The 18,823-nt window shown below is 41.0% G+C and overlaps 1 protein-coding gene across 3 annotated transcripts in view; it reads left to right on the forward strand.

Moving 5' to 3' along the window:
• Positions 1 to 10,431: 10,431 nt before the first annotated feature.
• Positions 10,432 to 18,823, forward strand: part of sema3aa (sema domain, immunoglobulin domain (Ig), short basic domain, secreted, (semaphorin) 3Aa) — a 30,410-nt gene continuing 22,018 nt past the window's right edge. For 2 of the 3 annotated variants that reach the window (XM_068306698.1, XM_068306699.1), the window contains exon 1: positions 10,432 to 11,028. In XM_068306698.1, coding sequence (XP_068162799.1) covers positions 10,923 to 11,028 — 106 coding nt within the window. In that variant the 5' untranslated portion in view covers positions 10,432 to 10,922. The remainder of the gene's footprint in view (positions 11,029 to 18,823) is intronic. The other variant, XM_068306700.1, reaches the window with a different exon arrangement.

Consider the following 18,823-nt stretch of genomic DNA (forward strand, 5'->3'; position numbering starts at 1 on the left):
TAACAAAGCTTGTATCGCAGAAACAACTGCTGACATTTTTATTTCCATCCTCCTAACTCTTTTCTCTGGAGTTTCCAGGAGTTATCATCATGGTAATTCCCCCTTGATCTATAGACAGTTATTTTTTCCCAAACTTGTGGTGGCATTCTATAAAGACATTTACTGAAAGACTTAAAGAGTAATGGAGTGTTTCATTTACCACAATGAAACCTAATCACACTGTGGACAATGCCTTGAATCCATCTGTCCAGTAGTTTAATAATTCAGTTTGAGTCATGGAAGAGAACAACTTTTGTTCTGCAGTCAGGAAGTACAGTTCATGGGAGTGATTCCTTTCTGGAAGGATTTAAGTTTCTGGGTGATCATGAGATGAGCATTGGAAAGCCAACTTTTTGCCCATGGGAAAAGATGAATTTTGACAGATGCTGGTATATCTATCAGGAGAACACTCAATGGGATTTGTTAGGAGGAACTGAAACTATCCATTCTACGGTTATACAGAACTGCACAGTTACAGTTCAGTGTATAATTTTAAGGATTGCATTTAAAATGACAAAGTTTTCTGTGGAGTCAAGTCCTTCCATTAGAACCAATACGTTTGCGGATCCACGAGTAGTAGCCAAGTAAATCTATGAAATTTATTCTCTTCTGTTTTTAGCAAAACAGAAGGGGATAAATATCAATGCAGTTTTATCAAAATAGGTTAATGGGTGTGTTACAACTTTCACTTGTATTTTTTGGAAACTTTTCATAAAAGAGTAGTGGCTGAAATTCAAGATAAGATTGACAAACTCGTGGGCATCTTGTCGATTTCAATTTCAAAAGTAATGAGATGAATTTTGGTTATAGATAAATAAAAAATATATTCCTTCCTGTTTTGGCTTGTCTTTAGATTACAGGCAGAAGTTTGCTGTTATTTGCCCGTGTAATTTTCGAAGCAAGTGTGAAAGATAATTGGTCACCCAGGAGTTTTTAATGGAGCCGGTTTGATGGAGTCATTTAGTTGCACCGCTTTGCATTTCATCACTTCTGTCCGTCAATTACACTTGATTTACAAGGTGTCTCAGGGATGGCAACTGCAAAGCATCCATTTATGAGTGGGTGATTACACTAGAGAGAGAGAAGATGGCAGGATATATCATTCATTAGCATGACAGGATGTCCTTCAATTATCCCTTGTCGAATTGGAGTGAGTCATTTTGGTCATTAGACTTTATCAGGAACGACCTCTCCCAGGTATTTGGTTTGAGTCTGCGGACGATGCATGGGCTTTGGAAGAAGAAAGTACATAACCATTCCAGACATTTCCAAAGCTATTGTGCTTCTGTACAGGTAGGACTCATTGCTCACCATACCGACCTGTCAAACGTCTATTTACACAGATGGTTTGTATTCACCCAGGGCCCTATATGAATGTTGTAAAGCTAGCAGAATATGAGAATTTTGTCAGCAAAGAGTAATGAATAGAGTACATGATAGTTCTGTTCTCGGAGTTACATGACACAGACCCTCATAAAACAGTGGAAGAGGACAGATAGTTTTTTTCCGCACATAGACCGGAAAGCAAAGGTTGCCTAAGTTCTCCAAGATTGCATTATGAGCCCTGATGAATTTGGACTGATAATATTGTGCTAATGGTTTCTGGACAGGGCTGGGACAATAAATAAAGGAAGGTAATTACGTCGCTGAAAACAGAGGTCATAACTGTTTAGGAGTAAGGCCTTTTATCTGGGAGGAAAAACAGGACTTCGTAATGAGAGGTGATGAAGTTTTGTTGCCGGTCAAGTATGGTATTTGCGATGAGTTTTTCTGTCTTGATAAAACACAGAAATGTTTTCTCTTGGCGTGGAAGTGTTCGCCTGTTCACACAGCTGGGGCGAATCACCGTGGGGAAATATGCGGTGGCTGAGTCACCCACATGCCACAACACATCTACCATATCAAAAGGAGACATTCACCAACCGAGCTAAAATGTATGATTTTACTTTCACTTGGACCATAAGGGAGTGATGAATGTTCTCAAAAATATATATGTTCCTCAGTCATAATTTCAGAAAGAACATTCTCATTTTATCTCTAGAAACGGTGATTTATTGTTCTTTCTTCACTTTCTAGGTGTATTTAGTGCATTTGGTTTATTTTCTACTTCTCCTACAATTTAGACCCCTCAGTTTCCTTGTTAATTATTTAAGTTAATAATGAAATAGTATAAGAATTCAGTTTTTCCTTTATTGTAGAACTAAAGGATTGGAAATACTTTCACAGTGAGTAAATGAGAAAAGTATATCTGCTTTTACTCATCCTTGAACTGCATGTAAGGGGAAGTTTAACTGTTAATTGCAGGATATGGTGTCATGGTTTGCATAATTCATGTAATCTGTATATTTTACAAGGCAATGCTTAAGAAGACTAGTTTAACAAAATTAGTCTTTCCAACTACATTACAACTGCCGGAGTCATTGTTCCTAAAACTCCAAAAGCCAATGCTAATTCTCCCGAAAGGAGGGCTAATATTTGTCTTAAATTGCAAAATTTTCATTAATGGTTATGTATTAATTATTATGAAAATCAAGACAATAAATCAGGGTGGACATGTGTTGCTAAAATCGGTTTGTTGGTTTAAAAATTGCTGCATCTACATCCTCTGATATAGTTGCTGACAGTAAGAATCTTTAATAAAGTAGTTTAAGGTGTAAAAATATACACAGAAGAAGAAGAATGATGCTCTTCATCATGCCTTTATGCTACACAGGGTAGAGAGTCAAACATTTTATTGCCAATGTGGATACTTCTAGCAGTTTCAGGGAAACGCAAAACAAATCATTGTGGAAAAATGTCACTCAGGTTAAACATCACAAATCTTATTAGGGCTGTGGAATATTTAATCATCTGTATCTGAATGTGTGTATAAACTACCAGCACAAATGTAGTCCATCCATGAGATACTGGTAATTATCTGTATCATCTAAAGAAAATCCATAAACAGGTCCAGTCAAAATTGCAATGCAATCATGATTCAGAGAGGTAATACATCAACAGTTGTATGTGCAAGCAGTCGATTAAAACAGTGACACGTGTATTAAATAAGAATTGAGATGCTTTAAATGTTTAATAATATGTGGTTTCACCTGACTGTCTGTCTGTCTGTCTATCTGTCTGTCTGTCTGTCTGTCTGTCTGTCTGTCTGTCTGTCTGTCTGTCTGTCTGTCTGTCTGTCTGTCTGTCTGTCTGTCTGTCTGTCTGTCTTCCTCTCCCTATTTAACGCACATATTCTTGGAAGCAAATATGAGCCATATTAAAGCTGACTCCTCTGCCATGCCGTAATGTGAGCACCGGCCGTTAGTTTTATGTGTTTCACAAGCGTGTAAATATTTAATAGAAGAGTGGGATAGAGTGCTGTGTCACTACTGCTGCCCTGTTGGCGATACAGATGTAGGAAGGGAGAGAAATATCTAGAGAAATTATTTCTGACGTGATAAATTTGCGGTACCTCTCAGAGATTCATACAAGCTTTTATTCCTAACTATGTTTTATCACAGTTGGATTCTGGGATCGTGTGACACAGGCATGGATATACAAGATGTTTATGGTTGCAGAAGATGTCAGTTGGTATAGAGTTTACCTAACTTGATATGCATGAAACACGATGGTGACGAACAACATTCCAAACTTGAGGATGTGTGTTTGGGGCGTCTGTTTGGTATTTTGTTACTGAATACTGCAAGCATATAAAGGCTGTTGTGAGGCCAGATGCACTCCTGGGTCTCATGGCATTTTCTATTTCTGATTCTAAATCCACACAGGACTTCATTTTTCAATTCCCATTTTTTACTCAGTACATCATTTTATAAAGTGCATGTTTATAAAGGAGTAAAACTAATTTGTTTGATTAAGATATTGCAGTTATCTTTTTGTAAATACAGTTTAATGCGATTTTAATGACGTGCTGGCAGTTTAAAACCAATGGATTATCAGAAAATTCCTGTTGTTGCTCTTCATACCTGGTCTGTTGCTTCCATTTTTCATCTGTCCCACTGTACTATCACATACTATGTAATTATAGTTACAAAGCGAAGTTTATGAAACATTTAATGCAGATACGTAGATTTTTTTAATTGTTTGAACTTGTGTTCTAGATTATGAAACGTAGAAAATTTGCAAAATGTGTTTTTTAAATTGTGGGTTGGACAAAGCAAACAAAGTTAATACGTTATCTTCAACTGTAAGAAATTGACATTGTGGACTGTTATCTATTTTTTGACTATTTCCTTTGGCTTTTATTTCTTTTGGCTCCACTTTTGGCTTTTATAAACCAATTGCAAATTTCGTTTTGAGGAACAAATAAAGGATAAATAAATCCATTAAAGTCATTAATGTCAACCATTAAGCGATTGGTAGCATTAACCCTGAAGACTGAAACTTTGGTTTCAGAAACAGAACATTGTACATGTTTTTTAGTATATAAAGGAAGATGTAAACATTGCTGTGAGAACTGTTTTCTGATCTGAAAACCAAGTATGCATCAACATCAGTCATATTTGTCAGAGTATAATGCAGGATTCCGTCATTTTTAAACTTTTCAAAAGGTAAATTTTCTAAAGTAACCCAAGTGATTGTGGCATGAAAATGTTCCCAATGTAAAGCTTTGACTTCCATCACTCCCCTCTCAATTAGGTTCTACTTAAATTTCGGTGACCTAGCAGAGATGCTAATGTTCTTAGAGAGCTCTCAGAGGGCCTATTCATTTTAGAGGTGTAGAGGAGGAAGAGAGATAGTTGATTTCTTTAGGGCCTCTCTTACTTGGTCGTATAGAGGGAATAATGAGCTCCCCCACTGTTGTCTCAGTCCAACTCTGGATTTAAGTCCTCCCCCAACAAAACTCCGGTCACAAATGGTGTGTTTTGAATTTACATATACATACAATCTAGAGGAATCCTTCAGGTCTTGGATTAGTCCAACCCCCCCCCCCCCCCAATTCAAAACTTCTATTGGTTTGTTCCGCTTCAGTGATGCCTCATGTTAAGCCTCCTTTGGACTCAAACAAGTCAGAGGTCTTTCATCCCAAAGGTGGAAGTCACTCAGTCATTCATTTGTATCATGTTGATGTGTGCTCTGATTTTATAAAGCCTGTTTATATATTATGTACGTTATCATAATTTACTTCAAAGAAGAGTTTCCTATTCTTCACCGGATGTGGTCACTTCGTTGCTCAACAAGTGTATGTTGGTTGATGTCAGAACAAACAACTCATCTGTTCCCCTCCCCCACACGGATGTCAGCGGCGAGTCACAGCAGGAAATTATCCGATTTTATGAATCAGTGTTATGTTTCAGTCAAATTTCCTGGCTTCCTGATCTGCCTCATACCACCGTCATCCTCCGGGTAGAACGGACACATCTGTGCAAGGCAAAGCTCTACCGGAGACGTCATTACAGGAAGATGGATGGAAACGCGTCAGTAATAAATAAGTACACCCATCAGCTTATTTTGTCCCTCCCTCATTGCGACAGATGTTGCATCTCAGTGTTTTAATTTACTTTGATGGCGAAATCTGGTTCAACTTTTGTTTATTTTTCTTCTCTTTCCCGTACTTGTCTTGAGTGGATTCGGAAACTGCATGTGCAACCGCCTGTATGCATGTGTAGGTGGAAAGCCATGCTAAAACAGATTACCCAAGCTTCGTCATGCACCCGATGGGGTTGCATGACCCCATTGTAAACCTGGAGGCTCACCTCTGACCTTTTGAGAAGCGATGAAATGGAGGGAAACCTCCCATTTCCCGCAGCCGGCGATTGAGGACTCTTCTAGTGCAGAGAAAGTATCCTCATTGAGCTCTAGAATGGATTTTTAATGCAACTGCAACTTTGTTTGAAGGATTGGAGTGGGTCAAAAAAAAAAAGAGCAGGAAAGAGCAGAAGCAGGTGTTGACTGGATGGATGATAAATTAGGGATATGATTTTATGGTTTTCGTGAAGACTTGACCTATAACGACCTCAAAGTCTGTGTCTGTAATCGCATTCCTACCAGACTTTATTCCTATCAAAGTGTCATAATTATTCCTTTGTCTGGATTTTGGAAATATTAGAAGCCAGTTGACACTTTCACATTTTACACAGACGTACTTCCAGACTTTCTATACTGTGATATATAGCTTATTGTATAGCTGTCGCAGACATAGACTGGCTTACAGAGTTACAATAATGATTGCCAACACAGATGCTTTATTTTTTTTGTTATTTTCCCATGCCGACACACTCAGGTAAGTGTTTAATTGTGTCCTTACACATCTGGTGATTTATTAGGTGATCTTCATTTTTTATGGGCAAGTATTGTGTATGTGTGTTTAAAAACTCCAGAGTTGCGTAGTTATATGCTTGCGTACCTTGTCTTATTGTGAAAGGGAGGGAGGTCTTTTGCAATAAAGGCAGTCAGTATAACACACATGGGCAGATGTTTCACAGTTTTATCTCCTTTATCTCCTATCTCCTCATAGTTGTTGTATCTTTTAAAATGTCATAGATTAATTACTTACTATCAGCAGCAGAAGCTTTAAACCTTGGTCTTGGCCTTGGTTTACAAGCCAAGGCAACACAAACGGAAATACTGTAATATCACCCACTACTTGCTACTGTTCTATCTCTATCCCTCCACCCGTCTCTGCTGACTATACCTCTCACCTTTTGCCCATCCACATTTCCTGGACAATTTATTTGCTGACTACTAAAGCTGTTCCTTGACCTCCGGTGAGAAGTGGCAGGAAGTACTGTTTGGGAACAGGAAGCGACCAGGAAGGAGGAGGGAGGATCCGCCTTTTGCATAAAGGAAGTGATGGAACGGTTACGCCTTGAACTTCACGTTAGTCATCGAAACAGTGATCTGTAACTCAGTGCTGGCATTGGCAATGATCTCAGGAACACCGGGGTCAGTTAGGAAGTAAGCAGGGTGTGCTGAAAAAGAGAAAAAGCCAAAGGGCAGTGTTTGTGACGTTCAGGCTGGGACATTTCTGATGCTCTCTCTTAAACAGACATCCGGCATCATGTTACCATAATCATTTTCTCTAACATACACACTTACAAAGAGCTCTCCATACCGGCGGATGAAGACACACCATCCTATCAGTAACAGCACATTGACACTTGCCACACACACGGACCTGTTTGACGCCTATCCCCTGTCCGCCGTGTCCTCATAAGCAGGGTGTTTGGTGTCCTCTTCTATTTTTGCCAGCAGGCGCTGAAAGCCTCTGGAAGCTCCTTGTCAATGGGCATCTCATTCCACCGCCAACGGCGTGTCACCATTTATTAAGTCGTCATTACTCAGCGCCGCTCTGGCTGCTGCAGTACCGGGGGGGTGTCGCAAATAGATCAGCGAGGATAGGTCGCACTGTTGCTGCACTCCCTAACGGGCAACCCGCGAAGACGTGTTCCAGCACGTCTCACTCTAGTGGTGTAGATCAATGTAGGTAGCCAGACTGCCATCAGTTTAGTTGATGCAGATAAATGGGAGGGAGAGGGGGCGTTACTGATAGGGGCAGAAGAGGGAGGCAGAGGTCGATGGAGAGAGGCTGGGTTTTAGAAGAAGGTGCTTTCTTGTCTGTCCTCACATCTTTTTGTTTTGGGTCAACAGCTAAAAAGGCTGTTTAGACGATGGCGATGAGATACGAGGACGTGAATGCCACGGTTGTTGAAGCTAATGCAGAATGGAAGACATGTTGGCGGGATTCAAAAACACCGTTAGAGCAACTTAAACAAATAGGTCAAGTAAAGAGGTTCCACAATTCTTTAAAGGAAAGCAGATTTGATTTCGAACATTGTTTTGATTTTGGGGTGTACTACTGCATACGAAAAAAAAAAAAGTTATATAAACCATTTGTGGTTCCAGAAGGAGTATGAAATGACAACATGCCTTAAGGCAGCATCGGATGATGAAAACTTAAGTATAAAATGAAAAAAATATGTGTTTGGTTTCGTTCCATAGATTTAGCCTGTGTTCTATAAAACAGCTGCTGAGGGATGTGGTGACACAAGTAAAAAAATCTTTTGAGGCAATAAAAATATAGCTTTTAGCAGATTTTTTTGATTTTTAAACTAATCAACTGTTTAAATAGAACACAGAAGCAGCTTTATAAAGTTGTAAGCCTGTTAGAAACCACACCAGAATTCTCACAGGAAAAGAGTTGTATCCAAAAAAAATTGCTCTAGAAGCTGTGATTGATATCTTCTCCATGATGAACAGTTTAATTTTTAATTTGGTTTAATTAGATAACTTTCGCTAAATGAAGAGTTTAATTTCCCTTTCAACACTTCATAAATTAAGTTGGTGTTTTTTGTATTGATGGGACAGATGGCCAAAAGTACAAAAAATCAGAAACAAAGCGTACTAGAATTAGCTTTTAATGAGGATGATACAAACTTTTTTTTTCAAAAAACAACAGCTGTGACTAAAATTTCAAAGAACACTCAATCACACACAAAATTCCAGACGGGATATGATTTACTGTGCAGTAATGGCAGCATCACTTTGGAAAGGCCCGTCGGGAATACTAGAACATGAGGGTACCCACATTTCACACTCACTAAACTTACCATACCAGGCCTTTTTTGAGGTTGTTTTGTTTAGTGTTTTGAGGTGTGTGAGTTGACACATCAGCACTCCCGCTTATCAAAGCTTTTATCACCTCAGCACTGCTAAATCACCCCCTGAGAGGAAGCAGGAGGTGCCCACTCACACACACAGACACCTGCAAAGGCCTAACAGGGGTCACAAGGAGAAGGGGAGGGTGTTGTTGACCTGCCTGGCTGATGGGAATGACTTAACCAGATACAGAATCTGTCTCAGACTCCGCAGTTTAACTAACAGCATGTGTTCTGCTTAACCGGCTGATTTCATCTGGATAAGTCGAAAACAGACTTTAAAGCCATATACTGTGTGGGAAAGTTAAAGCTCATAATTTACGTGCAATATTCCTCATAACTTTTAAAACCATGTAAATAAATATTTCATTCTCTAAAGATAATGTGAGGAATTAGTAGGGAAATTGTATCTATAAAAGACCTTTTTAAACAAATGTCATTAGAATTTATTTTGTCCAATGTGGACTTTAGGGTGTACCTGATATGGATGTTATAGAAATAGGACACTGTTGCTGTGTCTTGCCTGGGCCTGATTTATTTCTCTTGACTTTTCCAGGGACCATAGCTGTTTTTCTTTATTCATGTCATCCAGCCCATTTCCCAAAAAACTCCCGAGCTCACTTTAATCCCGAGCCTCAACCTGAAGATACTGAAAAAGTGACGAACTTGATCTGCTATGAATTTAAAATTTAAAGGGAATGGCCTTCCCTGTTGTACTGACATAAGTCCAGTTTGTAAAACCTGTATTTTTTTGTCCGTTTCCTGAAATTTTACTGCGCCACTAATCACACGCAGTGAATCCTTGAGCTGCAACAGCTGTGATATGAAGTAACCATTGGAGAAAAAGCTGCAATACACAAACTTGTGATGCCTTTTAAGCTTTTTGTTTCCCGATGTAACAAAGTAGCCTTAACAATTACGTCAACCTGGAAGAGGAGAGCAATTTAAAGTTGTTAAAGAATAATTATAGCCAGAAAAAAATTTGATATATTCATGTGACTATGGTGAGATATTTCAGTCAATTATTTACTTCCAGGGTCAAGAGGGATCTACCAGAGTCGGAAAAAGCATTTTCCCGTACTGAATATGCTAAATCAGAAAAATGAACCCTGTAGCTTCGGTGTGCAGAAACATCAGATTTTGCTGAACTCAGTTCGCTAAACTGAAGACAATTTGTGAAGCATGAGTACATGCAAAATGTTTCACAAGTACTTTCTATAAAAAGAGAAGGGAAAAGTGAAAGAAAAACCTAAAAGCAAGGTGAAATGAGGAATCTCCACATCTTTTTCTCATCCTGAAAGCCGTGGAAAAAAAGACCTTGGCTCAAAAAAAGATAAATAAAAATAATCTTCCTTTATTAATGCAAATTTATTTTGTGCAATCACTTTAGCATCTGATTTATATCTTTGGACATACTATTGACCTACACATGAACTGTTTGAGACAAGAGTTGTGGTGTAAGAGAGATTAAAATACAAGTAATGACTGCATGAACTTGATGATGAATAAAAGCAGGAAATAAGTGGGAGAGACAACAAATAAAATCCTGACCATTCATTATACCGGTTTCATCGTCATTCTCGAGTCATCCCCCTCCTTCTCTCTTTCTCGCCAGCATTACACTTCTGTCTCTCTCTGTCTCTCTCTCTCTCTCTCTCTCTCTCTCTCTCTCTCTCTCTCTCTCTCTCTCTCTCTCTCTCTCTCTCAGCTGCTCTCCCTTCCCTCCCCTTCCCTTCCCTTTGGATGGTGTAGCTCTCTCTCTCTTCCTCTCTCTCTCGGGCAGTCTGGTGGAGCCGCTCACAAGGATTAGAGGGTTGCTGTGAGTGTCTGCTCACAGAGAGGAAGCCAGAAGACAGAAGGAGATTAAAAAAAAAGAAAAGATCTCTAGGAAAGGATAGAATCACTATAATGGATAAGTGATCTGATTTACCTCTAAAGAGAATCTACACATCCTGAAACCTTGCTGAGCCTTAACCTGGGAGAAGTGCAGAAAAGCCAAGGGGACTCTATAGCCTAGACTTCTACACGGGGAGCCATGTGAGCGGCACTCACCCACCCACTTCACACCACAGAGGTCCCCCCCCCCCACACACACACACAGTTTGCATTCTGAGCTGGGGAGCACCGACAGGATTGTTCCTCCCCTCCCCAGAACCTCCACTCCCAAGGGCTCGTGTGGAGGCACTCTCCAGGCTCAGCGTAGCCCGGTGGGAGACATTAATCTCCGGGTGCTGGTCGGGGTTGTGAGTGCCACCTGGTCTGGAGTCCGGCCAGCAGCACTCCAGCACCATGGATTACCTGTTTGGGATTGTAGTGCTGCTGTGCGGGATGGTGCAGCAGGGAAGAGGGGTTGAGCCCAAGCACAACGTCCCCAGGCTAAAACTGTCATACAAGGGTAAGCCCATTCTCTATTATCCCTTGACTCCAGGAGATATGGAACAGCGGTGGTTGACGGCGATTTTAACACCGACCAGCTTGTCTAGTCTATTTTTCTTCTGTGATGATACTTCTGTGAATTCTTTTGTCTTACATTAAGTGTTCCTTTTCTTCTTCTATTTCTGCAAATTTCCGTCTCCTTCTTGGTCATTACACAACATCTAACTAATCTTCTATATTCCTCTCTGACGTGAACTCAGTCCTTCCCTCTCTGTCTCTCAGAATTCTCTATTCTTCTAACAAAATGTCAGATTGGTTCCATATGCTGAGGACCGGCTCTTGCCTGGAGTTAAATGTATATATTGGCCCCTGTACCAGTTTTCCCCTTTTGCTGTCCCCTACTGTTAGGACTGCACAGCCACGTTAAGTGCTCTGAACAGGCAGGAGAGCCTCTGTTTTGATGGCTTGTGTCCCAAAAACTGCTTCCATCGTGACACAGAGCCTTTCTTTAAGGGGCCCAAGCAGGTTTTCCGACTTCTCATTATTCTAAATGGTTCCAACAGTTGCAGAGTTTTCCACTTAAATGGAAACCTATGTATGCATGTCGGCATAGATGCGTGCACATTAAATAATGTATTTGCACCAGAGAATGAGAGGAAGCCTTATGTGCCTTTTTATATCATGCACGTGTAAGTTTTTGACATATGCAGCAAACATGTTATTCTCTCTCCTTCTGTGTTATTTTGAGGGGAGACTGCGGAGCGCCAGTTCTTCGTCTCCTCCTCCTCCTCCTCCTCCTCCTCCTCCTCCTCTTCGTCGCTTTCTCGCTTGCTCTCTGTCTTGTATCTCCTCTCCTCACACCCTACACTAAATCAGGCTCTTTGTAATAGCAGACTTTTCATCTCAGCTAGAAATAACAGGCAACATTTTTGGCATATTTTGTGATGAATTGTTTTTTTTATTTTTTATTTTATTTTGCTTTTTAATGTCAGTATGGAAGGCTGTTGTGGTTCTTTGTCCTAAAACATGCTGAAAGTATATGGCTGGGAGTGTGGTCGCCTGATTCTTTATTTTAGTCCAGTTTATCTCGTAACATATGCCCTGTGAGAAAACAGCCTTTGAATATTTATTGCAGTTGAAAACATAAGTATGTGCTTTGCAGTGTGTGTGACTATCACCTTAAGCTTTGGTTCCTTGATGTCGAGGGAAAATGTAAGTCTCGAAGGGGGCAAATGTGATTCATTTTCTATCTTTAGCTGAGACTTTAGCTATAACACATGTTTAGAGGCCTCCGATATAACATGCTTTATTCTTACGATGAAGTACAACTTGTAATTTTGGTGTGGCAAATTTTCCTTTATCACCCTGTCAGCATCCAAGCTTCCAAGTGTGTATGGTGATAAAAAAAAGGCATGCAACTTTTGCATTTCAATTCCCTTTTTTCGGCGTGTCCCGGTGGCTCACAGGAGGTTGATGTGGTCGGCGAATCACGAGTGAAGATTTTAAGGGGTGATGACATGCGTTTATCGAAATTATCATTTAAAAAAATGGGAGGAAAAGAATCTTCATTGAGCTGACATGCTTCAATCCTATACCCCCAGGGCTCTATTGTGTCAGTTCACACGAAACGGTGCCTCGAGGCATGATGGGAAAATTCCTTTCCTTTTTTACATGAAGGTCTGTTTGAAGAAGACAGTTCCCTTCAGTTTCTTTTGTGATCCTCTTCAATATCCAGACAGACAAGTGAACATGTCGCTGACAAAAATACTCGGCACGAAATATGTCATCGAGCGTCGTAATACGTTCTGGATGACTGTGCGGCTGATGGATGTGTGTCATCTGCTGGGAAAGAGTGGCCTGTCTTGATAAACCTAGTTTTTTAGATGCTAAAAAGTGCGTCCCAGCCATGCCTTTCACGTGTGTGTCTGTATTTGTGTGTGAATGTTCTTTACACGTTTTGGTGTGAGGACTCAACACCCGCTATTGTTTTTTCGTCCTCTTGAACTGTCTGTGGATTTTAGATTGTAGACTTTGTATGAATGTGCCAGCTCGAGCTGATAAATTATGGTTTCCAATAATCTGAAATCGAAATCATTTACTATTGCCTGGTAATTAAGTCATAACCGATCAATAGAGCAGATAATAAAAAGCCAAAATGCTCTCTCTGACCGAGGAATTTCCATCTACACACTCTGATACAGCGGTTTTCAATACACAGATGGATACTGAGTCGGCGAAGGGAAAGATGAAAAAACTAAACCCACTTTCGTCACATTTTTAATGTCAAATTGCTGCGCCTCATTTGAGCTCTGAGGAAACAGTGAAGTATTGAAAATATGAGCATTTCAGGATCAGAAAGTGACCCGTTAAAGCTGCATTTCTCCTATGTAGTGCTGATTGTACTCAACTCGGCTCTGCCAGTTGTCTTACATTACAGGGTAGAACAGCCTCTGGGTATAAGGGACACCGTGAGAAGCTGTCCCGTTGCGAAAAACACCTCTTGACTTCATATCTTCATCCTCTCTTCAACTGTAGCATCTGCATCTCCTTAATGTCGCCCAATCAAAACAAGTTATGGTCGTTAAAGTAACTTTGCTATTTTAGCCGTGCAGTATAAACAGTGGTCCATAAAATTTCGTGTGACCTTTTGGTTCTTGTTTGACTCACTTGGAACTACAATTGGAGGTGGTGTGACTAATTAAAATGCAAATAATGCCGGTGCAGTGGAGATAAGTCCAAGGAATCAAGGGTGTATCTTGTGTGTGGTAGAGTTTTTCTTATTTTGGGTAACCTGAATCATAGATAATTGTTTGGCATAATAAGCTTCTATCTTTGCTCATTACACGTTTGTTTTAGTACCTGAAGGTGTACATAATAGGATTGGCTCATGCCTGTTTTTACAGAATAAGACTCCTTGCATTGAGCATGTCTATGTAATACGTAAGCAGGCATATCAGGACCTTATTTTGTCCCGTGTGTTTCTATATTTGTGTCATTGCCAACTGCTGTTGCCGTCCAATGTGTGTGTGTGTGTGTGTGTGTGTGTGTGTGTGTGTGTGTGTGTGTGTGTGTGTGTGTGTGTATGTGTGTGTATGTGTGTGTGTATGTGTGTGTGTGTGTGTGTGTGTGTATGTGTGCCATTTTGTGAGTGATCACAGAATGTAAAGATATCAGAGTGTATCATCTGCCACTGTATTTGTGTGTCTTCCCAGCATGCTTGTGTCTGGGGCCCACAGGTGTTGCCTGTAAGGACGATTGTCGGAACCTTGGCATGTAGAGGGGTTATCAGAGGAATGGGGACATGCCGGTGGGTGGGCGGGTGTGTGGGGGGTAGCCAGATTTTCAATTAATGAAGGAAAAACTGGCAGATGAACAGTTTGTGACACAGACGGGAGGAAGGCTGATCGGCGAGCGAAGTGTCACTCTTCCCTTCTCCCTCAGTGAAGTCGGCATAGTAATTAAGTCAAATAAACAACAAGGAGGAATCCTCCAGGGAAGGATAGTCAAACATTCCCTGAGCATGAGAGTTGGCCCTCATGTCGGAGGGGAATACTAGCCTGGAAGAGAGACTGAGGCCTGGGACTAGGACAGTAGCAAGAACAATGGGGGTCTGTGACACCTGGAAGTGGAATAAAAAACGAGCATGTGAGCAGAATCCTGCAAAATCATTCTCCAACGACCGCTGATCACAAGCCTCCACAGACGCACAGTCGGAAAAAGATGAGTAATTTTATTCTAGCGGAAACGACGGGCAAACGACTGCAGAGTGAGCAATTTGAGGGACAGGACGACTGAGAAATGGAGGCAGGTAGATAAAATGACCTCTCATTGGACAGCCGGTGCTGCAAGTGCAGAGTGAATGATTTCCCAGTGGGGTCAGTTAGACGTTCAGCTAAAAGGAGCTGACTTGATGGGGACAGAACTATGATCACAAGAGTTAATGATTTTCTCCTCTCCTTGAGATGAGAGTAGCTCTTACTTTCTTTGCATCAGAGGGAAGAAAAAAGTGAAACTCCAGTCAAAAAGTAAAAAACTAACAAACAGCTAGTGCTTAAGGGGCACCAGTTCTACCAGGTTCGCCCCTAAAAGTAAAAGCTTCCACAACCTCGACCATTCCGTGCTGCTGCTGCAACACTGCAATGCAATCACAATGTGATCTGCATGGATAAAACATTTATAAGACCCAATTGATCAATGCTTACCTGCAAGCAATCACATTCCCGAGCAAAATCTATCTCTTGTAATTAAGCAGAAGGAACACTGACCTCTAGAGGTCAATCAATGAAACACGCTGACATAAAAACACTATGGGGAGGGGGATAAACTTGACCCTATTGTGATCCCTTAAAAGGGTCGAGCAAGCAGCACTTTAAAACTTAAAAGGTCTTGTTAAACAACCTGATTGTTACCCTTGACGTGGGTAATTATGGAGCCTTCTGTATGAACTCTCATTGCCGTTGCGGCCGCCCCTCGCTGGCTGGATGGGTGGAACTGAGGACGAAAGAGACTGAGAAAGAGACAGGGAATCTGGAATTGGCTTACAAGCCTTCAAAATAGACACTTAGTGTGGAACCGCACTCAACGCAGTCTGGATTCGGCCCCATAATAAGCCTGTCTCTGTGTGTGGGTTTCTGTGTGGGCGTGCCTAACTATGAAAATATCCACTGTTTGTGTGTTTGTGGGCGTTTGTACGTGTCTCGGTTTATTGGTGTATCTTTATCTGTTTGTTCTTTCATACGCGAACAACCGTCTCCTTCCCTCTTGCTCTCCTGTTTTCACTCTGGTGTATCTGTCCTTTCCGTGTTCCAGGGGCTGACAGACCGGATGTGGATAATTACAAGGTGACTCCCAACGTGCCAGCTTTGGAGATGTCTGCCTCCGTTTTGCTCTTATTTCTTTCTCGTAGTTACTTTCCTCGTACCCCTTGCTCCCTCTCCAGGAGCTCAATCGAGTCCTGAGAAACCACAACACCGCATTGCCTAGTTACAATCTTCAAGTAGGCTGTCTGTATGTGTTTATCTTCTTCTTCTTTTTTTGCTGGTCTGAGTATCCTGTCTCTTGATGATTGCAGCACATGATACATCCCGTTTTTCAACTCTTTCTGGAGACTCACTGAACTACCCTCATCTTTGTCCCTACACTGACACATTCCAATAGCAAAAGCCAATGTTTTGATTGGTTTTCCCCCATGTTACATCCAAATATATCACATTTCCCCACATTGACTCACATACCTGACCGCAATGTTTGGTAAAGTCCCATCACCCAAGTCCACAGCTTTGAAAGCTGGTATGGTGAAGTGTGTGTAAGTATGCTCTTCCGTTGACGCTCATTTCTCTGTAGATAATTGTGCAATGGCTCCAACGCACTTACCAAACAATGAGCCATTCATCAAGTTGTAGAAAAATCTGTCAGTTTTTTTCCCCACTATTTTCCATCATGTTTCATAGTTCATCAAGTATCTCATTCTGTGTAATTTACACTGATACAAGAAGGCATGAGGGCCAATTTAAGTATGTTATCATTACCCCATGTGGCAAAATCAGGCGGTATAATTTGCAGATTTTACATCCTTTTGATTGCCTACGTCCGACGATTGCCTTCCTAGTGTGTGTTTTGGAATGCCCTGCAATTCCTCATGTACTGAAAAATGTTCCCTAATTAAACTGCTATTTGCTTTTATCAAAATGTAGTCAAACAAAAATGATCTACATGTGTGTTTATGGGCCACAATAGGAGGTAGAGTCGGCATGGTGTGTGTTTACTCAAAGATTAGCATATGTGCACATAGTCAGTGTGTGCTCTGTGTGCATTTTTTGGTCTGTGTGTACATAAGCGCTGCATGGACATGCAAACAGGAAAAATATCCTACGCCTTTGCATCTGTGTTTGGGATGTAGTTTTGGGTTACAGCATGGTGCAGATTGCTGAACTGTGGGTATGAATGGGTCCCGCCACCTGCTAAGTCTTGTCAGTCAGATGGAGAAAAGGGTGCACCATTCACGAACAGAGTCGTGTTACAAATGAGGGACATCTCTGCTGGAAGACAGACTGAACGACCGATAGACGACAGACGGACACGCAGACAAAGATTGGGGCAGTTGCAGATGACACACGGGATTGGTGTCACTAAGGATGTGCAGCAATTTCTGATAATTATACACACTGGTTAATGGTTTTCGTCCCAACTCCACTGCTTTTGTTTTTAATGTCAAAATTTATGATGCACTTGAAATACTAGCCCCATAAAATCTCAGTAATTTAAGACTTTAAAACAATTTGCTCTGGTTTTTTTCCCCTATCCCTAATAGTTGCTCTTGTTTCTTCCTGTCATAAATGTCAAAAGAAAATACGATGGGAAAGATTTTGAAAATGCGTGTGCTCACATTTTTTTTTTGTTTTTTTGTTGGAAAAACAATAAATATAAATTTGGAAATTTTGTATTTTTAGGGCTTCGGAATTTTGTTTATTATGATTTTTTTGTGCAAAGAAATGCACACGGCACTGCTCAAATCCTCGTTTTGTTGCACAAAATCCACAAATGAGTGTGTGCTGGGCTGAAATGTGCATCTGTGGCTATGGATTTGTGTCTGATTGTCTCTGTGGCACAAGTGTGTTTTCCTGTCACAGTTTGCCTGGGACACATTCGCATCTGAAGCCTCGCCTCATTAATTCCTAATAAAATGGCAGAGCTGACATTCGGCTACACTGTACAGCTGACAGGCTGCACTAACAGGCAGTGGCTCCAGACATGACCACGCTAACCGCAGCCTATTCCTCCCGAAGTCCGTCCATCAAACTGCCTCTCTCTTTGCGCGGCTTTACAGAGGAGTGATTTTGTGATTTGTGTGTGTGTGTGTGTGTGTGTGTGTGTGTGTGTGTGTGTGTGTATTGTGTGTTTGGTTACGTTTTTCCTATTCCTGCATGTTCGAGCAAGTTTCTCAGTAGCCACATTAGAGCATTTGTTTGCCGGCAGCTTCATTTCCATATGAAAGTGAGAGTGTATAATTGTAAGTCAGTCTCAGTGTGTATTTTTTCCTTTAGAGTACTTAGAACCAAAGAGAAACAGCAGCCTGGTCATGAGCGTTTAGTGGTGCTAGAGTGGGCTCTCTGCGGTAGGCATGGCTGGGCCTCCAGCCGTCAGTGGTCACAGCGCTGGTGGAAAACCGCTCCAGCCGTCCAATGACAGGAGGAGACACACACTAATGAAACGGTTCCATATTCAACCGCCTTCGTTACTGTCTATGTGCCTTTCTTTCTCTCCTCTCCGTTCATGTTTCTGTCTTAGTTTGTTGTCATTATCTTTGATTTTTCTCATTCAGTATTCCTCCTCATTCTCCCTTTCTCTCTCTCTCTCGAGGGATCACAGGAATGTCGTGTGGTAAGGAGGAGGTCTAACATTTTGGTCGAGACAGAATGAATGTTGCTATATGTTGAATTGAGTGCATACTTATATTCGTATGGATTCTGTGCGGTTTTGGAATTTGGCCATATTTTCTTTGTCAGTTCCTCGGTTGCATATCTTATGGTCAAATAGATTCAGATTTACAGGAGAGGGTATGGAATTAAGATGTGCTCTATAAGATATCATGTTTGGGTCATTCTGGTCAAAAAATAAAACATTTTAAATTTAAACAGTGTTGGAATTCACTTTTTTTGAAAAGTAATATCACAATGGCTTCCACAGAGAGCACACACACTCCTTTATTTAGTATGATCCTAATGAATAATCAAATGAAAACACAGTTTGTTCACACACACTCTCTGTCCATCTGGATGTAACACACACATATTCTGTGTGTGTGTGCGGGTGTG

The sequence above is a fragment of the Antennarius striatus genome, chromosome 22, assembly GCF_040054535.1.
Source record: "Antennarius striatus isolate MH-2024 chromosome 22, ASM4005453v1, whole genome shotgun sequence".
NCBI lineage: Eukaryota > Metazoa > Chordata > Actinopteri > Lophiiformes > Antennariidae > Antennarius > Antennarius striatus.